Raw genomic sequence first — 27,994 nt, 5'->3', positions numbered from 1 at the left:
AATGTTTCAAAAGAGGGTTTTCAGTTAGGGCTTCAAACTAGGGTTATTTTACAAGTTGATTTTTAATATGCAGCTGAAAAATGCAATTTCTCGCACTCCACAGAATGACCAGTCTGCTCGTTTGCATGCACACGCACACGCAAACAAACAAAACTGTTGCTGCTCCTCCGTCCAGTCATGTTGCGCAACACGATTGAGGAGGTGCGTGCGTGAGTGAGTCGGGTTTCGCGGCCTCAGCAAAGTTTTTTTCCCCCCTCCTGCGTGTGGTTTCACGCGTTGTGTTCGGCGAGCTCTCGGGCCTCCTTCACCAGCTCCAGCAGGCTGGACAACATGGAGACGTCCGAAGGCTCCACGTCCATCCGCTCCACCTGAGGGAAACACAAACAGTCGGTGGGAAGGCAGCCTTCGCATTTTTTTTTTTTTTTTTTTTTTAACAGTATACAGGCAAGGCCCATAAGAGTTTCGCAAATGGCAAAAATCTGCCAGTGCACAACCAAAAGGTTCATAATTGCCAATTTCATGGAAATGAAGCTCCCAAAGTTCCTTTGCACCAAGATGCCACAAGATGGCAGCAAAAAAAAAAACTTTCGTTTTCTTCCAAATAAAAGGTCGGTAAAAACATAGATACATATTTGGTCCAAATCTACAAATGATTGAGTTTGCAAATGGCAAAGTGCAAATGTGTGGTGGTTCACTTCACGTTCAACTTTGATTAGATGAAATGACATGGTTTGCGTGAACATTTTGCTCTTGAAATACACAACGTTGACTTGTTGTTATCGTCTGCGTCGCGGCTCCGCGCGCGTTAAGTAGCAGTTGTCGGAGTGTTTCCAATTACCGTGGCATTGACGCTAGCCTCCGCTAGCCCGGTCTTTGGCATTTAACACACGATGTTAGCATTAAGCTAGCAGACGTCAGTTAGTCACCGACCTGTTCCGCCAAGTACTCCACATCCAGCGCCAGCTGAAGTCGGATCTTGGTGTCGTCCGACAGGCTGCCGTTGGCGGCGGCGGCGGCGTTGGTGGCGGCGGCGGCGGCGGCGGCTCCGGCTCCCTTCCTGGCCTGCTTCAGTCGCTTCAGACTCTCCTCCATCTTTCTCACCGAGCTCAGGACCTCAGAAATGGTCTCGTAGTACCTAGCGCACAAACGCGTCCATGTCGTCAAATCATCACCGTCATCTTTAATGACCAAAGAATATGGATTTGTTTCAACACTTTGTATTCATTCTTCGACCTCACGAACAAAAATGATAACTTCTAAATCGATGCATTTTATTTTAAGACGTGTTAAGACACATTTACTAAATGACTTAGCTAATTTATAAATGTATTTATTTCAAACCGTATGAAAAGTACAACTTAGTTCATGATTTTCCTTTCAAACCTGACTTAACCACGCAAAACAAACAAATATGATTAATATGAAATATGAGTTAAGCGGCAAAAAAAACTTTTTTAAAAAGGTGTGAAAATAAATTCGTTATTATTAAAAAGGGAGGTGTCAAAATGTGGCGAAATGTTCAACTAGTGGGCATGCATAGAACATTCTTGAAAAAATATGTTTTGGGTTGACTTCCTCTTTAAATTTTGGGAAAAAAAAAAAAAAAAAAAAAAGAATTTCTATGACGAGAACAATACGCCGTTTTGAAATGAAAGCTGACTCCAGGAAGTTGCGTTGAGGTGCGCGCTCACCTCTGCGTGAATTCCGAAAGCGTGACTGTCAGCCACTGGCGAGCCGTGGCCGCGTCCACCAGGCCCGTCGAGTCGCTCAGCAGCTGATGTAACGGCCGCAAGGCGTTGTCCATGTACGCCGACGCTCGCACCGGCGCCTCCTGCCCACACAAGAAGAAGACGAAGACGAAGAAGAAGAAGAAAAAGAAGACGAAGAAGAAGAAGAAGAAGAATCGTGTCAGGCTGGCACACTGCGGCGGCGGCGGCGGCGGCTCCGGCGACCGACCTTATTGGTCCTGCGGTAGAGTCGGGGCACCTCGGACGCGCTTTTCAGGAAGCGGCAGCTGCGCTCGCTCAGGTGTTGGGTCATGCGGATGCTGAGGGCGGGGATGCTGCTGGACAGGCACGCCTTGCAGTCCGCTAAGGCCTCTAGGGGAAAACACCACACTCACCATTTTAAAACGACCGACATGTCAAATGATACGTTCACTCCAAAACTATTGTCAAACTAACCTTCCACTATGACAAAGTTTGTGAACCCGATGGCTTGTAATCGCTGTCTGACCATTTCCGACACTTCCGGTAACTAAAAGACAATGAGGAGAGCAATTTTATTTATTTATTTTTTTTTTTTTAATGCGGCAAAGCACTACTTCCCTATCAGACAGTGCCACAAGATGTTGCTGACAGCCATTTCATTTCGCTCTAACACTTAACACATTTTACAATTGTATGTATTTTATTGTGATTAAGTGCATTTACTTTTATACACTATTTTAAAAAAAATTAAGTTGATTTTTTTTTTTTTTTTTTAATACATTTTTTTTTAAAAATGAAGACAATCTACATTTTGTCGACAATGGCATCTATTTTGTGTGGTATTAAAAAAAAAAAATACAATTTTGCTTACTTGCTCTTGCAGTTTTTGCACGTCGGCCGCGATGTGGACCAGCTGCTTGGTGGACAGCGAGGCGGGACTCCCGCTCTCGCTGCCCGTCTCCTCCACGGACGTCCTGCTGGAGGTGGACGACGCCGAGCTGGGGAGGGGCCTGCTGGCCTCTTTGCTCACCTCGGGCGGAGTGGTCTTGGTCAGCGCCTGCTCGCCCAGCCAATCAATCGGTGACTCTTGTTGAAATGACCATTGACGGCTCGTCACCAAAAGCTGACCTGGTTCAGGAAGGTGGCGTATCGCGAGTAGAGCTGCAGCGTGAGCTTCCAGAAGCGATGAGCCAGCGGCGGCAGGTAGACTTTGTCGGACCAGCAGCGCGCCAGGCAAGACCGCAACGACGCCGACGCCCGGAGGTGGTACGTGCTGCCGGCTGAGTGGAAGCGCATACAAACGTGTCCAAGTGTTATTGTGGACAAATGTAGATATTACAAGTGTTATCTACTTATTATTAACTGATATGCAAAAATGCAACGGAAAAAAATCTCATTGTTTGGTGTCTTCTAAATATGTTTTTTGTGGTGTGCAATACATTGTGAGGTGATGAACTTGGGTCCAACAGATAAATTGGCCAGCCGTAATCGTTTCTTTTCAAATGGGCAAACATCGGTTAAGTTTTGTAATGTTTTTGGGATTATTGAATGTTAATCGTCTTTAATCCTGCTTTTTATGCCTACAGAAAGCGACGGCTGGAGGTTCATTTGATATTTCACAATATTTTGGGTGTTTTCCAATGGTCTCGCCCTGTCTTAATATATTATTATGTTAAAAGCGTATTCGTTTAACATCGTGTTTAAAGACCTTAAAAATATGTAAATGCTGTAAATGCATAAAAAAAAAAAAAAAAAAAAAATAAAATCATACCTTGGGTGTAATTATTTAAATTGGGTATTTCTATATAGCGGATTTCACTGATTGCGGAGGTGGTCTGGAGCATAATCTCCACAATGGATGGGGGGCATTACTGTAGCATTCTCCAACATTGGATTTTAATATGAATTTTTTTTTTTTTTAATGCAATAACGACAAGAATTTTTTGTTGTTGCTTTAATTCGAAGGACATTGTGCTGCTCCTGAAGGCAGCATAATCGAATCTATTGCCATGCCCTTGTAGGGTAAACGTGAAGATCACAGTGCAACTGCACTCGCATGCTCATATCCCGTATCCACATTTGGAAGACGCCTGATTCTGATCGGAATAAATTCAATTCCATTTGTTTTTGTTTATTCTGTTGATCCCAGCATGACGCATATCGCACCTGAGTGCCAAAAAATTGGAACCCAAGACACGCACCTGGCGCCACCTCTAATCCGTCATTGATGGCGTTCTCCAGGCTTCCTGCTATTTCCTTGTACCTGCAAAAGCATTCAGGGAGGAGGACAAAGGTTAAAAGAATCAATGTGCTATATCAGATGTGATGTGCAAATACGGAGAAACTTTCTGGAAGGGATGGACTCCAGTGGATTTTTTTCTTCTAATTTGAACCATCGCAGCGATCCCAAAAAGCTGCTCGCTTTTGTTCCACCATCACCACCACGCACAATCAGTTTTGCGCAACGTGGTTTACCTCAGCTGGAAGTAGACGGGCAGGTTCCATTTATTGTGGAAGGCGGCGTAGGATGGGTGCGCTCGGAGTCGCCTCACGCTGGCCTGCGAGCTGCACTGCCGCTCGAACCGACGGACGAACTCCGTGCTGACGCTGTAACGCTAGAAATGAAGAACGCCAAGGTGAGGAGGGAAAGTGTAAAATGACGTCATTTTGTTGCCCCGCCGTCCGCCGCACCTCGTAGAAGATGTCGGGGTTTCCGGGGTTGAAGAGGTAAGACAGCCTCTCCTCGATGCCTTTCACCATCTCGGGCCACACCGAGTTGACCAAGAAGTCGTAGCCGGGAACGATGTCTGCTTTGTCGCTGGGGAGGGAAGCAGTTTCGAATGTCGGGGGGACATAAGAATTTGGCTACTCGTGTGGAATTTTAATCAGGTCGCACTCGGTATACTTTTCCTTGAAGCAGTGTTATAACACTTTGGGGGTTTTCCATTGTCGTTCACAAAATGAATTCACTTAGTTTTAATTAGAGTTTGTTTGTTTGTTTGTTTTTTTCGAAAATGCCTCTTTTTAAGTTGAGTTTTTATTCGTTTTTTTTTAAATAAATGTGGTATTTGTAAAGCGCAAGATTTAAAAAAACAAAAAACAAAAAAAACAGGTCCCCAAGTACTGTGTAATAAAGTAAACTAAACTACAATTCTCAAACAACAGTTTGACCTTCCTTCTTCTGTACGGAGGTGCAGCAATACCGAAATTAAAACATTTAAAATGAACACGGAAAGCTTGTGTATGATATTAATCGACAAAGCCCAGAAGGACATTTTCAGTAGTTTTAGTTTGTTTTGTAATCATAAGATGTGGTGTTAGTTAGTTTTCGTTTTTTGTTGTTGTTGTTGTTGTTGTTTTTTTTGCAGTTTAAAGCATTTTCGTCAATGAAAAACTAACCTGGATATGGCTCCTCCGGTCACTTCTCTCAGGAGTCTGCAGTGATGAGGAACAAACTCCAGCAGCCTCGAGTACATCGCCTGAAGACCATCGAGACTGGACTTGACCACCTCCTCCACAATCACCTACAGGCAGAAAGCAGAAGGGAAGGCTTCTCACACCGATAGTCAAGAGTCTCGTACCTTGCCTTACAAGTGGCCCAACTGTCACATTTTAGCACGTGTACCTGATCCATGAAGGGTTTGACCAGCACTTGTCCCACCAGCGCCTCGGCATCTCGTGTCTTGTCGATGGTGGCGTAGGTCCTGAGGCAGTGGCGCACCATGTCCACGTTGGACGTCTGCAGACCCTCGATGAGCAGACCCTCCAGGGACTGCTGCAGCATGGAGGTGATGCCCGCGATGCGCTGCAGGGGCCCGCGCAAACATTTACAGACAAACCCAGGGACGCTTTCGGCGGAGCTGGACCAACGCTTACGGGTCTGATTTTGTCCAGCAGGGGCATGCCTTTGCTCTGCACGGCATGGAACTGAAGCTGGTTGAACTCGGTGGCGATCCTCTCCAGGATCTGACCCGCTAACAAGGGGCTGAACATGGACAGAGAGAAAAGACATATGATGTCATACATTTATTATAGGATTTGTCTATTGTCAAGCTATCTACAGATATATATGCAAATATAATCTTGAGGAGCAGCAGGGGTTTTTTTTTAAGACTTTATAGAAATTATAGCATTTTTTAGCCTGTGAATGGTTCAGCCCAAAGTCAGCTAGGACAGGCTGAAGCTCCCCTGGACCCTTCAGAGGACAAATGCTCGAGAAAAAATACGGAAGGACATTTGACACCTGTCGCTTTCTAGTGAGTTGGACTCCTTGGGGTTTTGAGAGTTGAGGATTTTCTCAATCTTCTCCACCGAGCGCACCACCTGGATCAGCCTCAGGACGCAAACCTGACAAACGGAATGGAATGCAATGAAGTCAAAATAGTTCAAAATCAATACCTTTAAATGGTGGCACGCATCATTCCATAAGAATAAGTATGTAAGGCCCAAACCTTTTTCTTCTGCAGGTCTTCCTGTTTGGAGAGCTGCGTGTCTATGGCTTGTATCACCTCGCTGACGCACAATCGAAGGCTCTGCACCGACAACATCCATCAGTGCTCATTTAAACAGGAGTATGCTAACTACGTATTGAACTAAAAGACATACCATGACCTCCTCCCGTAGCTGTCCAAGTGGCACAGAGAGCTGATTGAGGGCTTTGTCCATCCCCACCTGAGACAAGATGATCAAAGACATGTTTAAGGCTGTGGTAGGTGTAGTAGCAATAATTCCATTCAATTTTTATTATATAGCACCAAGTCACAAAACAAGTTATATGTCAAGGGAATTATCATATCACCAGCATCGGGCCAAACTCTCCTATATCCAAATTTGGACAGTTTCAGGCTTTTCTACAAATTGATACTATTGGTCATTCAGCATGTTGGTCTGTTTTTTTTTTCAAGTGTTGAGAAGGGCTTGCTCTATTGAACTTAAAAACATATCTGAATTAGTGCACCCCCTAGTGTATGCTATTGGGATTAGTAGTATTAATTGTAGCTCTACTGCACTATAAAATTATTTGTATCAACTGCAGCTAGTCAGATGTAAAAGTGTTGCCGGTGTTGGGTGCACCTCTGGAAGCACTGGCACATACTCCTGGTGAAAGGGGAAAAGCAAAAGTGAATGGGGTAGCAGTGTTGTTGTCTGCAGTACAGGAAGCAAGGGCACCTGCTCCACGGTGGGGAAAGAAGAATGGTAGGCTGGGTAGCATTCGATAGTGGATGGATCATCAAAGTAAAACAAGAACAAAAGAAACATAACATAAACTACAAAACAAGAAATTTAAGGAACTTGAACTGAATCATATTCTACCTGGAAACAGTGCTAAAGCGGAGGGCAACCGGTAAATTATAAGAAACCGTAAACGCAAGCGCTCACCAGATTGGTGGAGAGGTTGACAAAGTCAGCATAGTCCTTGTTGATAAGCTCCACCATGGCTGTTTTCAGCAGTTTGTAGTAGAGCTCCAGGTCCTCCCTCATCTCCTCCAGCTGCACCTGCTTCCGACACTCGGCCACGAACTGGTCCACGTCAAAGTCATCCTAGGGACATATAAACGACAACTATAAAGCCTCTCGGGATGACGCAGTAACTGTAGAAAGAGACCATTATCACGTTTTGCATCGGCTTTCATTGTAGCCGCTGTCTATTCGCCATGTAGCTGTAGCCAGCTCATTTACGATCGACTACGTTAACAAAGACGAAACTTACCTTCATAAAAACGTCCTTGTCGAAGCACAGGGAGTCGGGGCCCTTTGGTAAATTCATGATGAAGTCTACAAACCATTAACAACATAAGAAACAAGAGCAAGAAGACAGTTGCTACTGTTTGCAGTTACTTCCGCAAACATGGCACATGACCAACGAAGAAGAAATATTAGGCTTAGATGACCGTAGCGCCCTCAAGAGGGTGCCGGTATTAACTGCAGAGTGGTACTGCAATGACATCGTAAACCTAAAAGGGGAAACGTCTGGATTATAAAACAAAGGGATTTAGAGATATAACACAACAAAATACGTATTCAAAAAAAAAAAAAGACAAACCTTTAATATTAATCCTTATGTTCACACGGTCTAGCAATGGGCGTAAACAGACTGCATACTGTAAATATACTCGTGCCAAATGAATGAATCATCGTAAATCTCGGACTTCAGCCTTTTTTATATCTAACGTTATAGGAGGTAATAAATCATCCACGACTAAGTCTATAACATTGTCAGGCAATGCAGCATGAGAAGCCACACCAGCTCTCAACAGGATACTGTCGGTTGTAAATGACGCGTTCAGGAAACACTGGGTAGTCAGAGAATTCAAGTCTTACAAGGGAAAAGTGCATTTTAACGTCACTCGCAGAATTGGGACACCTGTAAGAAATAAGAAAAAAATAAGAAAAAATAAGAAAAGAATAAGAAAAAGTAGGAGTTGCTCTACACCAGTTTAAAAGTTTGTGATCTTGGGCTTTGAGGTCAAATGTCAGGATGAACCTAAAATGCTCTCGAACAAATGGTGAACGCTCAATATTTCAACATTCAAAAGGACCCGCAACTTAACTTCAACAGGTTCATCTTGAAAAGCCACTCAAAAAAGCCCAACAAGTGTCTTGTTGTGAGGTAGATCTTCCTTCCGGCAGCAACAATATCAGCGCCCACGTAAACGCCCTAAAAGAGTGTATTCACGATCAGTGACTCTCAAAATGTGCCACTCGGAGAACTGCTGGAAAGTGAGCTCCCTCCTCTGGTATGAAAAAGAATCAACGCCAAACTACATTTCAGTTATACTGTATTTCACTTTTGAGGGCAATACAATTTTATTTAATATTGTATGTGTGGTGAGGCTCGTTGCTGGCGTGGCACTGATACAGTCAGATTTACAAGTTTGAGTCAAGCAAGGTGGTTAGGAAAACTGGCATTTTCTGTTATGAAAATTATGAGGTTATTATATCTTCCACAACAACCACCGATCAACAAATGTATGTTTCTGCAGTTTGCTCATGGACTATTTTAAATTTCACTTGGGATGTGGGTGCAGAAGATGTTGTATGTAGTAAGGGTCGATTACAATTTTCGAGCAGTATTCACGTTTCCCAGTTTAATGAACGCACCATTAGTTTATGCTCACCAGGAGGCGTAAACGTCCCAGAATCCTTGAGGCGGACCAGCCTCGGCTCCTCGAGACAGGTGCTCCCGATCCATCCCCGAAGAGAGGAAGGTGTTGCCTGCTTTGCTGTGCCTTCCTGCAAGATCGTGACGATTTCCGCGTAGGAGGGCGAGAGGGAGGAAGGAGCGAGTGGCTGATCCGAGCACCAGCGCCGCCGCAGAGGGAGCGAGATGGCGGAGTGCGGCCGGAAGGCGCTGTCCCTCCTGGAAGCGGCCCGCTCCCGCTACGAGAGCCTGCAGATATCCGACGACGTGTTCGGTGAGTCCGGGGACGACAGCAGCGACAACCCGTTCTATAGCACCTCCGGAGACTCCGACTCGGACAACTACATGGCCGAGGCCGGCGAGGAGGAACACATCCAGCAGCAGCAGCAGCAGCAGCAGCAGCAGCAATACCACCACCACCACCACCACCATCCCCACCACTTCCACCACCACCACCAGAGACGGGCCGACAGAGAGAGCTCACACGGCGGGGGAGCAAGGGGAGGCAGCCCCGGTCCGCCCGGTGCTCTGTCCCGGAGCCAAGCCGAGGAGGAGGGCTGGACGGAGACCCTGCAGGATGTCACCGTACCGCCGTTTAAAGGCTCTTACGGTGAGGAGGGATGAGGAAGGTCACTTGTCACTCGCACCGCTATCATGTTTTATGACGGCCCATTCAGCATCACGATGGAAACTGTAGCTCGTTTTACATCTGTGTGTGTTGGGGGGGGGGGGTGGCAGGATGACACTGCATCATTAATTGCTCCTTTGATGCTCTGATACTTCATGTTGTTGCATGCGTGCATGCTGCGCGGTCCCCCCTGGCATATGCAGTCATATATTGCATTAAATGGAAATAAATAGAAAAAAAAGGGTGGTGTACAAGACTGCATAACAGCGAGAGCTATAGTAGTTTGACATCTGTTGTGGAACTACACCACATTGATGAGTTAATGCAGGGCTGAGAGGACATTATTAATATGAAATGCTATTCATTTTGATTCATTTTTGACATTGTGCATTGCCGGCAAGTGGGTACAGTGTTTGCATCACAGTCTTAACGTTCCGGGTTCACATGGCCCGGTTGCTTGTGTTTTCTCTGGGGACTCCGGTTTCCTCGCACCGTCCTAAAAACACGCACGTAGGTTCACTGAAGACTCTGAATTTACTCTAGCCGTGAAGGCGTTTGTCTCATGTGCCCTGGGATTGGCCGGCGACCGGTCGAGGATCACCTGAGATAGGCTCCACCTGGCCCGCCGTCCTAATCAGGTCAAGCACTATTGAAAATGGATACATTGTGCGCCATCATTTTAGTAGTCGTAGTGCGGTGTCAGGGAATCGGGGTGTGCAGTCCAGCGCAGCACACTGCAGCTGAAGTTGGCGTAAATGACGACTTGTTGACACATTGCGCCGTTGCTGGCAGCGTGGGGAAACGTAGCAATCATTGTCTTGTGGAGACACACTGCAGCGGGAGTCCTTTTTGGTGTGCACACATTTGATTTGGGCTACGCTCTCATTCTGTGTGGCAGCGGTACTTGACATTTCAACAAGGAGCTAAAATGGTGTCTCTTTCTTCCTTTTTTTCCCCACTTTATGACATTTAAAGCAGCTGTTGTTTGGCCATCGCCAAACTAGCACAGAGATTCTGCTTTGGTTTACTTGCGGAATTGGAATGCAGAGAAGAATCTAGAAGACAGACTGTGGGATTCTTGTCCTTCTCCTCATTAAGCTTGTGGGTGAGCTGCAGCCGATCCCAACAAGAGGGATACCTGATCGGCTACCCGTCGAAACGCGGCATTCCGATTCATATTAGGTTTGTGGAAATACGAGTTTAAGCAGCAAAATCCAACCCTTTTTTTAGCCATCTCTGGGGGCGGCCATTTTGTCACTTCTGTCGACTGAAAATGACATCACAACTACAGACCGATCACGGCTCACCCGTTTCCTGAAGCCGAGCCATGATTGGTTGTTATCTGAGCCCTGAGTAACTGTGATGTCATTTTCAGTCGACAGAAATGACAAAATGGCCGCCCCCAGAGACGTCTAAAAACGAGTGGATTAACTCATATTCCACAAACGCTATATTTATCAGAATGCCCCGTTTCAAATATGTTTGCGTCGACTTCCCCCTTGAAGTCGCCTACGAGAGGCTCCATCTTCCCCGATATTGACCCTAATGAGGACAACCGCTAAAGAAATCGGATGCGCGGCTGGCCGGATATTCAAAGTTTTTCCAGGATGCTTTACATCCTGCTCCTGTTTGCTTGACGGAGACGCAGCAGGTGTGTGGTGTACGCGCAGCATTCTTGTGTACTTGCGCAGGCGCTGTGGGGCGCGGTCGTCCGCCGGCCGACATCATAGTCCCGCCCTCCCCAAACCTCAAATGGCCAAGGCGTGCCGGCTCGTTGCTCTTCAGGGCGACGTTTCTCGATGAGTTTCTCCTGCCGTTGAAGTGAGTGCGGAGCAGGTGGGCATCCTGCCTGGTCTTTTTCACCAGCTGACTGGCATTGATGTGACAGCCTGCCGCCACAGGAGGCTGTGCGCCGTGTACATAAATCACCCGCTGCCGTCAAAAAGCCACAAATCAAGTCGCTCCCGCTTTAAAACTCCATCTGGTTCCCACTTGGCTTGGAAGCAGCAGTTTGAAAGCATTCCAGGTTTTTGGATGTTCCCATTTATTTATTTTTATTTTTTTTAAAGAATTAGGCCTACTCCGGGTGAAGTTTTCTTCTTATCTTCATCTCGGGGCCGCGCGAGGGTGACGGAGGAAGATTACAGTGTGACGTGACGTAACCGCTTTCTCGTGATGTTGTCGGGGATTTAAAAGACTGATTATTTATTTGCTCTTAAGAGATTACGGCTGTCCTCCCTCCGTATGCTGTGTTTTGACTGTCGTCTGTTATGCAATGTGCTCGAAATGCACACAGTTGCAAATAATATCATAAAAAGAGTGCATGTCACACAAGCAGAAAAGGTCCGCCGAACAGCGATGATGTATAAATATTACAGGTGGTTAAGCCACAACATTTGACAACTGGAATGACATCCCAAAATAGAGTTTGAGAGAGACATATGGTGTTGATTTATTTGGTGTAAAAGAAAACAACATTTTAGAAACACCACCCGTTATGATGCCCTTCGGCCAAAGGCACTGGTCTTGAAAAATCGGTAGTATGGTGGAAATTGGTTGAGTTTCTTAGAGGTGCAACGATTAATCGATGAAATAAAATAATGGGTGGTTGCAGCTCACATCTCGCCCAGACTTTTGATGATACGCCCAAAGTCAGCTGGGATCCGCTCCCGTGCTGTTACATGAACATGTTTGACAAATCAATCAAGTTTCCATATTGAGGTCAGCTAAATGCAGCTTTGTGCATAGTTCAGGTGTCCATAAAGACTGTGAGAAATTAGCAAATGAATGTCCTGATGGAAGCACAGTACTTTGTTCCAGTAGAGCCATAGAGGCTCGCCATAAAGTGCTCCGTCAGGGCTGTGTAAGGATAGATCCACAGGGGACAAAATGCATATTCGCTCAGCCCCACGTCAAATAATTTCATTATCTTCCCCCGCGTCTGCTGCTCTTGACTCGCTCCTGCCAGGAGCAAGAAAACGCGGCGGTGAGTCACGTCCCAAGGAATGGCTGGATCCGACTTGCCGCTTTCAAGTCTAATGGAATGCAAACGCAGAAGTATTGGGAGCCATCGGCCGAGTGGGCGGTCGCGTTCTCCGTGCTCACGCCGCCCTGCTGCTCACCCGCATCTTCCGACTTCCTTCGTGCCACCCGAGCTGCTCTCTTACTTGTTATCTTAAACTTGGCAGCCTCTTTCTAGTGTGTTAGCCGACGCCGCTGAAGGATAAATGATGGAGTGTGTGTGTGTGTGTGTGTGTGTGTGCGCGCGCGCACAGATAATGATGTGCTGAGCCACTCGCTGCATCGTAAATGCGTGGACCAGCTTCATCCTGAAATAATGGAGGAGCAAATCTCAATCTCAAATTTGATGCTTGTCATTAGGCTTGCAAAATTCCTGGAATTTAAAGGTTGGACAATTTCTAGGCGAATTTAGGGAAATACAAAAATGAAGATAGAGCTATTTGTTTTGCACAAATGTGTGCATGGAAAATTTGGAATACTACCAAATCCCCACCCTCCCCCTCCCAGCTGGACTTCCTTCCCATGGAAATTGCCCAGAATTTTTCAAGCCCTTTGCAAGCGCACTTGTCATTACACCAAAGTGACGCGTGACTGAGCCGGCCACGGCACACTTTGACATGATGACGGCTGTCATGTTGAATAAACTGCCCTCACACCCCCAAGCTGCTATGTCGTTGCGCCGCGTGACGGGCGGGCTTGTCACTGGGATGTTACACTCCAAAGTTTTCGAGGACAAGGTTCCCGCACGTTTGCAATTTGCTGCTGTTTTCGTTGTCAGGCCAAAGCCTTGCCTAATATTAAAGTATTGCTTTGGTGCCTTCTCGTATCATCGCGAATGCCAAGGGAACACTATGTCTAAATAAAGACTGAGTGTGTTTTCAGTATCTTTGCTTATCCACCATTCTGTTTTTTGAGGGGTTCCAGGTGTCCTTCCCCAAGAGGGTCCAGAAAGTAGGGCTGTCAAAAGATTAATCGCAATTAATCGCATTTTCCAACTACATTTATTACAATTTTTTGAACCGTTATTTACTTGAGGAAAAGCTAGGAATTCATGTGGAAAAGGGTATATTTCAATTCAAAGACTGTTCGAATAGTTTTCTTTGACCCTCGAATACGATTCTTTTCCTGTAAAATACAACAGTTGAACGATACACCAAAGATGTACAACAAATATGGCATTTGAATTTGGCTGTGCAAAGAGTGCAAATTATTATAGCTCCAATCAGCTGTCAAGTGACTTTTTAAGTAAAAGTCCGTATTTGCGATTAATCGCGATTAATCTTTTGACAGCCCTACCAGAAAGGGGCCCCCGCCCTTTGATTGACACTTGCTTCTCTCCAATGTGTCCTTCCAGGCCCCGCTCAGAAGATGCCGGCAACCGCCAGCGCTCTGGACTTCTTCCAGCTCTTCGTCCCGGACAACTGCATCCAAAACATGGTGACGCAGACCAACATGTACGCCAAGAAGTTCCAGGAGCGCTTCGGCTCCGACGAGGGCTGGCGTCCCGTCACGGCCCAGGAGATGAAGGCCTTCCTGGGCTTCGTCACGTCCACCAGCGTGCACCACTGCGAGTCGGTGCTGAGCATCTGGAGCTCGGGCTTTTTCAGCAACCGCAGCATCGCGCTGAAGATGAGCCAGGCGCGCTTCGAGAAGATCCTCAAGTACTTCCACATCGTGGCCTTCAGGCCCTCGCAGGGAAGCAACCAGGGCCTGTACAAGATCCAGCCCTTCCTGGACTCGCTGCAGCAGGCTTTCAGCTGCACCTTCAGGCCTTCGCAGACCCAGGTGGGTGCGCCGCACGACCAATCCACATATTTTCTCCGTTCAACATACAGACAGTCCCGCATTCGCACCTAAGTGGACAATTTGGAGTCTGCGCTGAACCGAACACGAACGTTTTGGGATTGCGGGAGATTTTTCGTAGATCCGAACCCTGAACCTCAGAACTGTCGAGCAGTTGTGCTAACCACTCCTTGGCCATGCTGCCGTCTACGTATTTATTACATTTGAATCAAATTGCTCACATGCACGCTCATGTCGTTAACAGTAGTAGTTGTCGCTCGGCAGAATTCAAAACCTGCTAAAAAAAAATTGCTCAAATTGACTCTTGCTGGTTCCTCGGCACCTTCGGGCAGAGTGCTCCCTGCCCCGCACAGAGACAAAGGACAGATTCTGTCTTTTCAGAAACTCAATTGAAAATGGATTCATTTAATTTTGCAGCTAATTCACTACATGAACATATTTTGGGCCACAGCGCCATCTGCTGGATGAAGTGAACAGGCTTGGACTGTGAATTAGCCTAAACAAGTTGAAACATTTCTGGATGAGAACGTCGAGCAAAATTGACCTCAGAAACTCCAGCAAGTCTTGCGAGACTTTGGGTGGAAAAATTATTCTTGAAAAAAATATAAATAAATTCCTGGGATTGAATGGCTGGAATGTGAAAAGTGTGGGGGGGGGGGGGGGGGGGGGGGCGTCATTGGGGGCCAAGAGGGTGTAAAAAGCATTGCGTTAACCAAGACCTAATAAACGCAGTTCGGAAGCAAGCCAAAGTTGTCCTCTTTGAAGCAAAGCAGTTTTGAAAGAACATTTAATTCCCGCTCAATAGCTGAGAAAATTAAATTGCACTTTGCACTTCAGGTTAAGCGAGATAACGTAAAGAAATGTGCTCTTGATTGAGGTCGAGCCAACTAAGTCCCTCGCAAGGAACGTCAATCCGAGCGGTCCGCACATCGCGTTCGGATGCGCGCGTCTGCGTCAGGAGAAGAATCGTATATCTAGGCCGTCCCATTTTATCCGTAAAACGTCCATGCCAGCGGGTGTCACGGCTGTCCAAAAATCTCTCTCCGCTTCACTCGATTTGACCCAGAAAGCTCAAGTGTGACGTTTCACCTTATTAATTTGCTGATTTAACCGTTGCTCGGATTGGATTGACGCTGTCAGAGTGTTATTGATGTAACAATATGTTTATATTGAGTGTGGTTCCAGATGGCAGCCCCGCCCCGCACTGCACCATACTGAGAGCTATTTCTAAAATCATGTTGGATCTTATTATGTTAAGAAGCCGCGCCTAATCTAGTGGCTGCTGAATGTCATTTTTTTGCGCTACTAAGTGCCATCCATAACTCTGTACTCCTTAGCTCAGTGTTTGACAGGGAAAATGTTAATGGAGGGGAAGAAGGCAACATAAGGAGCCGCAGGACGGACGAAAACCACATGCAAATGATGTTGTGCTACTTTAAACGCATTCCTTTTCTTCAGCTTTCGCGCGCTGATTATTACCTGCTGAAAAACTGATGGGACGCATCTAATCCGAGCAAACAATGTTCAACAAACCAGCACCGGCACTTTTGTTGTGAGCAAACGAAGCGGCCGACCGGAGCGGTTGCCGTGGCAACAGCCACGGCAGCGCACCACTGTCAGGACAAACATGCAGGACAAGGAGGGATTACGTAACGTTCCATGTTTAGACTTTAAAGTCCATCTTTTGGACGCAGCAGTACAAGTGAGGGTGTGAGCGCAAATCCTCCCTCTCAGGCGCTTTCCCAAATATTTCTCACTTTGGAAGACAAAAGACAAAACAGGCAAATGCTCTCCAAAGTGATACTTGGATAGCCATGAGAGAAATTATATAACAACGTTAGAAAATGGAGGAACCTTCCAAATGAATAATAAAAGAATATCAGAACAGGGTTTTAGGGTGTTTTTTTTTTTTTTCCAGGCAAAAATACTCTATCGATGCAATCAGGTGGTTGTTTTGAATAGTTTAAGTGGGATTTTGCTTTGCAGGTTCTTCACGAACCGCTAATAGACGAGGACCCGGTTTTCATCAGCACCTGTACGGAACGCGAGCAGCGCAAGAGGAAGAAGAGGAAGTTCAGTCTTTGGGTTCGACAGTGCACCTCCACCGGATTCATCTGTCAGGTGGGTGGTTAGCCACATGTACTGTACGCGGTACAGAAGAAAAAGCAATGTGCGGGTTTATTTGAATCAAATAAACTGCAGCCGACGGATTCTTGTTGAGGAACATGAGCGTACGCTATTATTAATTAATTTTTACGTGTGGACTTCCAGCAGCAGCCCATCAAGGCCGCAGACTCGCTGGGTCTTTGGTGCGCCCTCTGCTGGTTGCTGTTATACAGTGCAATCCCCCAAAACCCTCCCTGTAGGTAGCTCAATTGATATGGCAGCCCATCTAGGCAGCAAGAAGTGGAAACAACAAAACATTGCATCGAACAAAGAAATGTTGAGAGAAACACATAGGAACATAAGCGGCCTAAGTGTTCATCAAAAAAAAAAAACTTAGTGATGTATTTAAAATGTATTACACGTTAAAGCTAAATACAAATTGTGTAAATGATAAATGTTAAAACACAAAATTCTTCAAGACAAGATTTGAATTATTGAACTTAAAAGTGAAATACAACTGAACTGTACTTTAATAATCAGGATTAAAGGGGATGTGTTGTTTAGTAATCGTCATTGTTCATTCAAATTTAGTTTCAAACCAAACAGTACGCCGCCATCAAGTGGTCGAGAGTGGAATTACACCCAAAACAAAACAAGAGCCAGAGCAAAATAGAGCTGTAACTGCACAAAAAAAATAAAATAAATAAAATTCTCACTGATTACCAGTCAGCTGATGTGTCTGCTCTGACTTGCGCTGACGACGAGACAGAGGGAAGTAAGATGAGTTAATGGAGCGTATCGATCAGATTCCATTAGCCACACGCACCCTAGCCACAGACAGGCTACGCGTTGGCTAGTCCGCCTAATGCAGCGCGCGTGCTCAACAAAAGCCAAGATGACGGACGTCCCGTCCCTCCTCTTTGTGTGCGCAGATCTCGGTTCATCTGAAAGAAGGCCAAGGCGCGGACGGCCTAGCCGCCCTGAAAAACAAACCTCAGCTGCACAGTCTGGTGGCCAAGCAGCTGTGCCAGAACATCTCCGGCAAGAACACTATCGTCTTCACGGGGCCGTCCATCACTAGTCTCGGCCTCTTCGCCGAGTTCAGCAAGCAAGGTCGGTGCTCAGCACGCGAATGGCGTTCTCCAACTGCACTATGGCGTGACATGCACGGAGCACTCATGTAACTAGTAGAGTTCAAAAAGGTTGGTGACCTCTGAGCTACCGTACATCAAAGTACAATGCGGTGCAAATACAGCCGCACGAGGAAACATATTAATAAAGTAAAAGCAGTTTTCTTATGGAAAGGGTGGGTTGCAGTCATTAGAAATGTTGCTTATTGCTAGAAATGTATTGAAGCAAATTATGCATTTTCTTGATTGGAAAATGAAAGTAAAGTGCCAACTAGTTTCCTCAAATGTCCAGGGTCAAGTGACCAACCATTGAAAAGTAAGATAGAAGACTCTTGTATTGTCCGTTGGCAAATGTTTTCAGAATGACTTCAGTGATGCTAAAAATTCTTCAGGCAATTTGACGCCACATTTCTGCGATGTTCGCCGTCATTTAGGCAAACGTTTTTTTGGGGGGGGTGTCCATGTGGGTCAGTGTGCTGCTCGGATAAGATTAGAATCAAGTGATTCAGCAGAAGTGCAAAAAAAAAACCAAAAAACAAAAACCATTGTTCAGTGAGCTTTGTGAGCTTTTTGCATTGCACACAAGAGACAAGACATTTAAAACTCAATTTGGCTGAGCTGCAGCCTCAAGACAAATAAAAGTCTGAAGATATGATCAATATTTTGTCATCCTAATGAGAGCAGACAAAAGCTCCACTTCAGCGCTCGTTTGCCAATCCCGCCGCGACTCGAGCAGGCTGGATGAATGAGAGGAGCGGGCAGAAATGAAGGGACGGGGGACGCAAAAGCCGTACGACGGCTGCACGAAAGCAAATGGCCGCCCTTTTTTCCGGCTGCGTCAGTGCGCTTGTGTCCCTGTGCAGACATTTACTGCTGCGGTCTGCTGAGCACCAGGAAGAGCGACTGCACGGGCCTGCCCCAGAGCATGCTGGTGTGCAGCTCCACGCCGGCGCAGCGCGGCCAGTGGCGGGTGATGATGCAAGGCAGCATGTCGCTCATCAGCTGGTACAACAAGGGACACTTCAGGTTCCTCACCAACGCCTACTCGCCCACGAAACAAGGTAGGCGCCGCCAGCAAAACTCCACTTTTTCACCATCAAGTGCGTAGCTTAGTTTATTCGCACGAAGCCCAACTCCGATGAAGTTGGGAGGGTTCTTTTTTTTTTCGAAAACCACTGTCGGCTATATATCAACAAGACAAAAACAACGGCTTTTCTGGGTCTTGTCTGAGATGGACTGACGCAAAGTGGAAAAGCGCGCTGCGGTCTGACGAGTCCACATCATGAGCGTCGTGTCCCCTGGGCCACCGAGGAAAAAGACCGTTTGGATTTGTATTCACATAAAGTTCAAAAGCCAGCATCTGTGATGGTATGTGGTCATGTTAAGTGTCCGTATTTGCATATCTGTGAAGGCACCATTAATGCTGACAGGTACATCGAGGTTGTACACAACTTCTTTGGAATTAGTATTGGTGCAGTTTATCCGTTTTCCCCATTTGACAGGGCCACCACCCAAAAAGGCCTAACGAAGGACCCTGGCTGTGTGTACTAATCACTCCAAACTTTGACTTGACTTGGTTGCACGCGTATTTTTTGTCAGGTTTGATCATCAAGAGGAAAAGCGGCGAGGTTCCGTGTCCCCTGGCGGTGGAGGCCTTCGCCGCGCACCTCAGCTATATCTGCAAATACGACGACAAGTTCAGCAAGTATGTGTGCCTGAGCAAAAAATGAACTCCTTTGCGTATTGGAAAATATTCGTCGAGGCGTCTCGCCTCACGTGCAAAATGAATAGTTTCCTCGCTCAGTCGTTTAAAAAAAAAAAACAAACAAAAAAAACAGTCCCTAATGAAGCGTCCTATTGACTCTGCGTGCGTCCGTGTGTGCTTTCAGGTACTTCATCTTCCACAAGCCCAACAAGACGTGGCAGCAAGTGTTCTGGCTGAGCATCAGCATCGCCATCAACAACGCCTACGTCCTCTACAAGATGTCCGACGCCTACGCCGCCAAACGCTACAGCCGGGCGCAGTTCGGAGAGAGACTGGTGAAGGAGCTGCTGGACGTGGACGACGACTCGCCCACGCCGTGAGGAGACGAGCGGGCCCTTTCACACCCCCCTCCCCCCCGCCCCCCCTGCCCGACATTTGCACTCACATTCACATTCACACGCTTCCTCCCGTCTGTACAGACTGTGCGTCACCACGCTCAAGCAGTGCCAACTCGTCCTCGGGTCCGTTTAGGTTGTAAATAATATATAACATCACTTCTGCAGCAGGAGAAGTCGCCGGATGGGGATGAGGAGGGGTGGTGGCTATGATGATTTATTTGTTAAAACCGGATCGCGTCAGTGTTCAAGCTTCCGAGACCAACACATTCCCATTTTTGATTATTAAATGCCGAGGACACATACTCCCAAGTTATCGTACACTAAAATCCTTTTTTATTTTCATTTCTAGCACTTTCTTTTTTTACCACTCCTTCCATATTTCTCAACCGATTCAAACCATTCAAAAGATTCAGAAAAATCAGGACATTTGGGAGACATTTTTTCACTTTCCAAAAATTCCCACTTTTCCCACAATTCCACATTTTCCAACCCCACGAAAAAAAACACTCAAGTGAATGAGACATTTAAGAAAAACGTTCCCCATCTTTCCCATTCCAAGAATTCAAACTGTTCAGCTCATTCAGAACATCTTGGGAACTATTTTCCACTTTCCCACATGACCAAAAAGTCCTCACTTTTCACACTAAAACGCACTAATTCTTCCAATAAAATCCCCATAATTATGTGATATTTGTCTCCTCCTTGCACGTTCCTCGACCGGTTCAACCATTCCAATTCTGTTAATAATTCCGAAACCCCCAAATTTTCTAAACTCCCACATGAAGACAGATTTGAAATATTGACCTCCTCATTCCACATTTCTTGACCCATTCTAACTTGAAAATATTCAGCTCATTCAGTAGATCTTTTTATGACATTCACCAAATCTACAAATTAAGTTAAGAGGGATTTGTATGTATTTACCTCCCCCTTTCACATTTCTTGACCGATTCCAACCAGACCAACTTTTGAGTCTCACACTCTAAATTTCAACAATTCAATTAATTTCTCAGAATTGAAATTCCGCATCCACTTTTCAGCATTCAGAAGCAATTTCTACAGAGATAGCATTCTGTATCATGTCTTTGTGTTACAATGTGAAAATTTGACTCATTTTGCAGACAAGGATGTCACCTAACTCCCAAAAATAGCATTTAATAATTTTACAAGAAAAACTGTTCCTAATCTTTTCGGTAAAGATTTTGCTCGGCAACAAACACTAGCTTGTCCAGCGCAGTGATTTAAATAAGAAAGAAGACACATACACATTTTTTGTCATCACTTGAAACTGTTCCCAAATGTCTTGATAGCTTTTGTCAATACACCTCAAGAATTCTAATATGCACATCCAACAAAACTCTTTGCAGCTCTGCTTACCTTTTGGCTTTTACATGATGGGAAGGGCGGCGCACACTCGGGGGAGGGGGGGGGGGATGCTGTTGCTTGAAAGTGTCTCTAGATCTTCACTCGGCGTAGATGATCATGTCATGGGCTGGAGAAAGTGCAGAATGGGTTGCTTACAGACACATTTTCACAAATGGGCAAATAACCAGATTTACTGGTTGTTTAACTCATTCACTGCCAATGACGAATTTACTTGTCTTTTCACACTCCAGCCATTCAATCCCAGGAATTTATTTATATATTTTTTCCAAACGTTAGGATAAAAGAGGGTCTGAAAATGTTTGGCAGTGAATGAGATAATTGCACACATGCTAGGTGGGTAGACCAGAGACCCGATTATTTGTATACATGAAATTAAAAAACACATTTTCCATAATGTCCCCCCTTTAAATACTATAATGTGTTGTTCCAGGAAATGTTGTAACCAATTTTTTTGCACTCACACTTCCAAATCCAGCGGTGACTTATCTAAGTGTGAACCAATGAAGTGGATGTTATCAATGACAATGAAAGATTGTGTACATATAGAATTAAGCCAATCAATTAGCTGTAATCAAGTCGTCACCGTACTTTTAGTGTGTTTCTATTTTGTTTACAAAGACTCGAGATTGTCATTTTTTTTTTTTTTTTTTTTTTTTTAAATCGCTAATCCAAAGCAAGGTTGTCGTCACTTGTGTATGTGTGCGAGCGTATGTGTGAACTACTAAAATGTCCCGCCTCAGTAACCTTCACCGCAATGTTAAACACAAGCCACAGACACAAAAGTTGCGTTTAAACAAACTGTAGGTAACGTGTCGGTTGACTAAAGCGTTGTCGAAGCTTCAGCCGCTTCACTGGCCTGAAATAACCACGGCCACCCCCAGATTACATCAGCAGGCACTAATATTCATACGCGAGAGTTAGCATTAGCATTAGCACTAACATAAGACTTTGTGACCAGCTGCTTAGCGTATTTCAAGAGCTGTCTTTGTCATTTAACGTGTGTATGTTTACCATTCACTGTGGCTTAATAGACACAAAACATTTTGGTGAGGCCTAGAGCAACATTTTATTAACTTTTTTTTTGTTGGGAGCAGTTTAGAATCTATATTTATCAATAACATGACAAAAACCTAAAATGTTCCAATAGAATACATTCTAATTATTAAGATGTGTTAATGTGTGGGGAAATGTCTCGATAGTCCAACTTGGCTGAAACAAATTTTGCACTGACCAACCAAGGAGGGGATGGAAAAATGCCGACGTCATTAAGCTTACTGGTCCCGTGAAGATAAATTTGAAATTGTTGAATTAACATTACATTAGTTAGTTCAAATTAGATCTGCCAGTAATACCAGTGATTCTTATGGCCCTGCCTGGCCAGATTAGATTGAAATGGCAACACATGAGGCTGAAATCTGATTGGAGGGGGGAAAAAAAAAAAAAAAAAAAAAAAATCCAACATCCTCGTGTAGTGGAAGTAATGCGGCCAAGAGAAACACTATCAAATGAAAAGGAATAGACTTCTGGGAATAAACTGAAACAATCTGATGGAGCAAAAATGACAATTTAGGTTGCAAATGGAGGTCAGCGCTTCCGACTGCTCTTTATCACAACTCATATCACCCCCCTTTTTGAAAGCACGTTTTTGTTCATCGAGCTCCAAAAGGTCCATCTTTCAACTCTAGTGGCTGAAAAATGTGACTCGTTCCCGTGCTGTAATAATCCCTCACATCTATCGTATACATGTAGTGCCTCTCCTTTTTGATTTGCGTCCCATCCAAACTAAATGAATGTGTTGGACGAAACTGTGCTTGACACTTGCAGTTTAATATCCTTGAAGAGGATCACAAGATGATGAGCAAATAACTCACCCTCGCCGTGCGGTATGAGAAGATGTCCACGTGATGTGAAATGTGTGTGTGCGTTTATCTGTGCAGTGCTTCATCCAAATGTCCACCGAGTCAGTAGAGACGTGTCATAATCAGCTCTGATGATGAAATAAGAGTGAGCTCAGGTCGCCATGGCTAACTTACTAACTGCACTCGACATGACATTATTGATAGCAGAACTAACACACATACACTTGGTGGACTTATTTAACTCACAACTTGGTGCTATCGATATCAAGTAGACTTCAATGTTATGACATCTTAGCAGCCACGTAGAGGTGAAAAAAAAATAAGGTGGTAAAGGTTGTTTAAAAAAAAAAAAAAAAAGTGTTTCCCTCATGCAACTGATGAGCCCGACAGGTGTGTGTGGGTGTGTGTGGGTGTGTGTGTGTGTGTGTGCATGTATTGTTGACATTGGGTTGAAATATGTACAATAACTGGACCAAATAAATTTCAGAAATGTGTGTGGTGATGAGTTGTACGAGATTCTTGTCCCACTGTCTTTTTTAAAAAAAAAAAGTCTTATTTACAGTATAGCGAGCTTACGTTGCAATTGGTGAAAATCTGAAATATAGGGAGAGCATACATAAACATTTTAAGTAGTTTCACCCCTTTGCTTGCTTGATTTGATTAAAATGAAAACATTGTATAAACACCTAAATGTACAACTAAACCACGTAATTTGATCTGACGAAAGTCCGCTTGCTTAATGCTAGCACAGTAGCTTCTAATGCAAAACGGCATCGACGGCTAACAGAAATGAGTGTAGATGTTGCGGTAATCATAAACCTTCAAACGGCTGCTACCATAACACACAGAACAGCAACAGATACAAACAAAGCATACGGCAAAACAGAATTCAAAAAAATGTACCCCATACTGTACTCAAACAAAATATTCAACCAAAGTAACAAAAGTCCACTAGCTTAATGCTAACATATACAGTGAATGCATTAATATCCACGCTTCGTCATTTGCTAATGTATTTAAAGATTTTTTTTTTCATCTGTACACTGGTTTGCGCCCAGGTCATATTGGGGCCAATGAATGAACCGCGTTGCAGTAGCTTTATTTAGACAAAAGTAGTGCTTTTCTACACCTCGTGGCCTTCACGGGCAATTCTAAACCTTATTAAGGGTGTCAATTACTCGTGGATGCTGTTGGCGGCAAGGTTAAAAATGTCACGTGAATCGCAGACGGGCTTGAGATGGTGAATTTAGCTGTAATATCAAATACAATCGTGTGTAGTGAATCTGTACAATATACAAGTTTCACTTTTGGAATTGAAAATTCAATTAGTAGTCATACTCAACTACCGTAAATGACGTTTTCCGCCTAACTCTAATGTACATAAGAGCAAACGTAATGCACAACATGACCAGCAGAGGGCAGCACACCACAGTCGTCATTACTAGGTTGACTTGCACATTCCACGAATGAGCTCCAACACAATTGCTGCAAGTCAAAAAGAACGAGGAAAGAAAAATTGAATGTTGATCGCTTTGTGATGCGATTTTCATCTCAATGTGAAGAGACGCTCCTTCTAGGCAGAAGCAGGAGTTTCCTGCATCAAGTTAGGCTTTTTTATTTATTTATTTATTTATTTTTTTTGTAATTTCTATTGACACTTGTATGACTGTTCAAAATGTTAAAGCTGGCTTTATTCAGCACGTGTCATCAAATGCTGAGTCATTTTATTTGACTTTGACTTGTTTTTTTTTTTAATCATACAGTGGTCAACTTGTGTTAACGCAAAGACATTGCCTGTAGAGCGAATCAAGGTTTTATGAAGGCCACAGTTGGACCAATGTGCTACCCATGCATGAATCATTAAACTTGATATTGTATCCTAGTTAAAAGATGAAAACGGAGCGTAGTTCGATGTTGTTTAGCTTTGCATGTGCAATATTCATGTTATCAGTACTCCCAAGTATGATCATGTGAAGGGAAGGCAGCACGCTGGCCCAGTGGCCGAACCCCTTCCTGTGTGGAGTTTGCACACCCACGAAAGCAAGAATGTTGGTCCCATTGAAGACTCAAAGTCGTCCCTCGTGTGTGAATGGTTAGAGGGTGAATATATTGATATAAACTGATATCATTAAATATAATTTTGAGGAAGAGAACCATGTTTTGTTTTGTTTTTTTACAAACGCTATGTTGCTGTAATTTAATGTTGGTGAGTGAGTGTGTTTTTGGCCTAAATATTTCAAGAACCATTGCGTGTCCCAATACTTCTGTCTTCTTAGTGTACATTAAAGAGCGATGGAGAAGACATTAGTCATAACAGGTTTCCTCTTTAGGAGATTAATCCTGCCAAATCACCTATAATGACTGGCGGCCAAAAAATTGGGCGTTCCTTTTTTTTTCTCTCTTTCCTTTTTGTTCTTTTTCGAACGATATCATAAAAGATTAGTCATCGAGCTTAATGAAAAGCGCGCCGGTGTTTTCATGAGACTTTCCCAACTTTACAACCGTCGTCTCCACCATGTCTGGGGCTCTCCACCCAATGCAACGTACAAGTACACAAGGTTAGCACAAGGTTAGCCTATTGTAGAGCTGACTCCATATTTGTCGAATGGCCGTGTTTGGGGACAGGGGACGCCGCCGTCACTTTATAAACTGTTCATCGACAGAAAAAAAAAAAGAACTATGGTATAAAAAAAAAATAATAATTGAGCGAGGACAACTATTGAGAAATGTATGACTGTAGCCAGTGTTTAAAATGAGACATCGCAAGTTACGGACTACAATACAACTTTGTACAGCGCATTTCATAACAGCTACAGCTGAAATAAAGCACTTTACATTACATCAACAAAATAGCAATAATATAACAAGTGAAAGCAATAAATTAAAACAAAATACTATATACAGAAATGTATGAAGAGTAATACCCTATTGTCTTTTTTTTTTTTACTCTACCTCGTGTTACATAATAGGACAGACACATAGTTTTTGAATCCTATTCAACTATAGAAATACATATTTAGCATAATATTAGCAATACAGTTATGTTGAAATTCTATTTTCCAAGAAATGCAGCATTATTTGCTAAAGGCAGCAGTTCTGAAACTTTTTACACCATTTAGCAAAAAAAAAAAACCCACTGAGTTCTCCAAGTGCCATACCTTGCGACAGTCCGGTTATCTTAACGCTAACAAACAATGCAAAACGCTTTATATGGGCTAACGAATAGCATCTATGTGGCGGGATTATGATTCTTTAAGCAAACAGATATTTGAACACGAAGGGTGCACCAACACATGTAGCCGGACAATATAACTGTACTCAACCGTACATATTCTTTATCCTCTGCAAAAAAAAATATTATTACAGCAGCTTACTGAGTTACTCCTAGCAAGTGTGAAACTCTTCATTTGTGTCTGCATGCCTGAATACTGCCGCCCGGTGGCCAAGACATGCATACCACAATTAAACGGTTTAAGCCTTTAATTATGTCATCATAAAGTACAACTAATCGCATTCGAGAACACATTCAACTTACAAACAAGGAAGAAGAAAACAATTTGTGTTTTTTCCAGCATGGTCGTAAGATCCGGAATGGCAAGTACAAAGTCAGATATTATTTGTCCTTTTTTTTGTCCAAGAAAGCGGCCGATTGTTGCCGGCGTTCAATGATTAACCCCAATGGACGTCTCCGTGTTTACCCTCCCTCTTGCGACACGGACGCACGTGGCCGCCGCGCGATTGTTTTTAAAATGTTGGACGCCCCTTTTGACATGAAATATGACTTATGATAAGATTTTTTTTTTCTTTTTTTCTAAACCTCCGAGATAAGGCGCGCTCGGACCTTTGAGACCGACAAGGATGCTCATTAGACTTCTCGTCGCTCGTTGGACTGCACGTTTTACGTCAGGTGCTGTTGTGTGTGTGTGTGAGAGATGTTTCCCAGAAGGCCTTTTTTAGGTAACATTTTAACAATGCGACTCTCTAAAAACAGTCGGGACAGAAATAACCCAATTTAGGTCCATTTGAACCCAATTACTGGGTCAAAAAGGGACGGAGCACCACTTGAGTGAATTTGACCCAAACAATTGGGTTATTCATTTGACCCAACTTTTGGGGTTTAAAGAATAACCCAAAATGTGCAGGATGTGATAAGTACTCTATGCCAGTGTTTTTCAAACCGTGTGTGTGCCGCGAGATATTGTCAGGTGTGCCTGTGCGGTCTAGCGCCTGGCAGCGTAATCGTGCCTTTACTACATTGTAGTACTCTGCCGTACCATCAGGTGGCAGCAGCAGCAGGTAGCAAATTGTCTTTGTTTAGAGACAAGCAAATCAGTGACGTATGTTTATCCAAACGGGCCCATGTTTCACACTGAGTAAGTATCAATATGAAACATTTCTTTGTGTTTATTTAATTCCTATTCAAGACGTGATAATATAACGCCATTCTTCAATGTTAAAAAATGCTTATATAAACAATATAACACTTATATTGTTCAAATAAGCTTTTTTTCTTCACAATTTCAGCTGCTGGCGTGCCGTGGGATTTTTTTTCAATGAAATAAATGTGCCTTGACTCCAAAACGTTTGAAAAACACTGCCCCGTGTTGATGGCTGCCTGTTGGACACGTTTTCCATATCTGTGCGTGCGTTACAATGAATAAGCAAATTGTTGGCTCAAATGAAGTAATAATTTGACCCAAAGCAACCGACACAGGAATTGTGTTAACACATCAGCCATTATAAACAATAAACGGTTAATTTGACCCAGGCAACAATTTGGTTAAAATTGTTTTTAAAATTAAAAAAATTAAAAAACCTAGAAATTTGACCCAACACAAACAACCCTTAAAACATAACCCAACATTGGTGAACAGTCGGGCCAACCTGCTCCTTGGGTCAATTAGACTCAACTTTCTGTGTTGTTTTGTGTAAAAAAAAAAAAAAAAGTGGTGCCAAATTGACCCAAGTAGTGGTTGGGTCCATTTTTGGATCAAAATTGTGTTGTTTCGGACCCAGCAGTTTTTGCACGGACAACTCACGAGTGAGCCGGTGCCTATTCCGCTTGACTTTGTGAGCGACGCAGCGAACACACTGCTCACTGGTCCGAT

General features: G+C 44.2%; 2 protein-coding genes across 6 annotated transcripts; one reads left to right on the top strand and one right to left on the bottom strand.

The window, feature by feature from the left end:
* Positions 1 to 6: 6 nt before the first annotated feature.
* Positions 7 to 21,037, bottom strand: cog2 (component of oligomeric golgi complex 2). Of its 5 annotated transcripts, none has more exons than XM_086044567.1 (19): positions 21,019 to 21,037; positions 7,420 to 7,484; positions 7,089 to 7,250; positions 6,315 to 6,380; positions 6,161 to 6,241; positions 5,953 to 6,056; positions 5,586 to 5,694; positions 5,335 to 5,514; positions 5,109 to 5,233; positions 4,401 to 4,527; positions 4,185 to 4,324; positions 3,911 to 3,972; positions 2,838 to 2,989; positions 2,581 to 2,766; positions 2,184 to 2,256; positions 1,957 to 2,099; positions 1,692 to 1,831; positions 931 to 1,135; positions 7 to 368 (listed from the first exon to the last, which is right to left on the bottom strand). In XM_086044567.1, exons 2-19 carry the CDS (start codon positions 7,474 to 7,476, stop codon positions 270 to 272), a joined length of 2,211 nt encoding a protein of 736 aa, XP_085900693.1. In that variant the 5' UTR covers positions 7,477 to 7,484; positions 21,019 to 21,037; the 3' UTR covers positions 7 to 269. The 5 variants fall into 5 exon arrangements, with proteins under 5 accessions (XP_085900693.1, XP_085900692.1, XP_085900690.1 ...); XM_086044566.1 differs by lacking the exon at positions 21,019 to 21,037 and adding an exon at positions 8,811 to 9,247; XM_086044564.1 differs by lacking the exon at positions 21,019 to 21,037 and adding an exon at positions 8,828 to 9,247 and having other exon boundaries at positions 8 to 368.
* On the top strand, positions 8,828 to 23,402 carry pgbd5 (piggyBac transposable element derived 5). The gene is made up of 7 exons (XM_086044568.1): positions 8,828 to 9,460; positions 13,854 to 14,284; positions 16,289 to 16,423; positions 17,341 to 17,521; positions 18,402 to 18,599; positions 19,138 to 19,243; positions 19,428 to 23,402. The coding sequence occupies exons 1-7, from the start codon at positions 9,037 to 9,039 to the stop codon at positions 19,621 to 19,623; spliced, it is 1,671 nt and encodes a 556-aa protein (XP_085900694.1). The 5' UTR covers positions 8,828 to 9,036; the 3' UTR covers positions 19,624 to 23,402.
* Positions 23,403 to 27,994: the final 4,592 nt, after the last annotated feature.

The sequence above is a fragment of the Filicampus tigris genome, chromosome 11 (assembly GCF_054856515.1).
Source record: "Filicampus tigris isolate MCC_2025a chromosome 11, RoL_Ftig_1.0, whole genome shotgun sequence".
Lineage (NCBI taxonomy): Eukaryota > Metazoa > Chordata > Actinopteri > Syngnathiformes > Syngnathidae > Filicampus > Filicampus tigris.
Note: the sequence above shows the minus strand (reverse complement) of the source record. Positions and strands in the feature narration are given on the sequence as shown.

Bases quoted from the DNA above. Each gene is read 5' to 3' on its own strand.
- cog2 (XM_086044567.1), bottom strand. From the start codon at position 7,476: ATGAATTTACCAAAGGGCCCCGACTCCCTGTGCTTCGACAAGGACGTT. The intron at 6,057-6,160 runs GTTTGGGCCTTA...TCCGTTTGTCAG, and splicing joins AAGACCTGCAGAAGAAAAAG to GTTTGCGTCCTGAGGCTGAT. The intron at 1,136-1,691 runs GTGAGCGCGCAC...TTTGTGCGCTAG, and splicing joins CTTTCGGAATTCACGCAGAG to GTACTACGAGACCATTTCTG.
- pgbd5 (XM_086044568.1), top strand. From the start codon at position 9,037: ATGGCGGAGTGCGGCCGGAAGGCGCTGTCCCTCCTGGAAGCGGCCCGC. The intron at 16,424-17,340 runs GTGGGTGGTTAG...TTGTGTGCGCAG, and splicing joins CCACCGGATTCATCTGTCAG to ATCTCGGTTCATCTGAAAGA. The intron at 18,600-19,137 runs GTAGGCGCCGCC...ATTTTTTGTCAG, and splicing joins CTACTCGCCCACGAAACAAG to GTTTGATCATCAAGAGGAAA.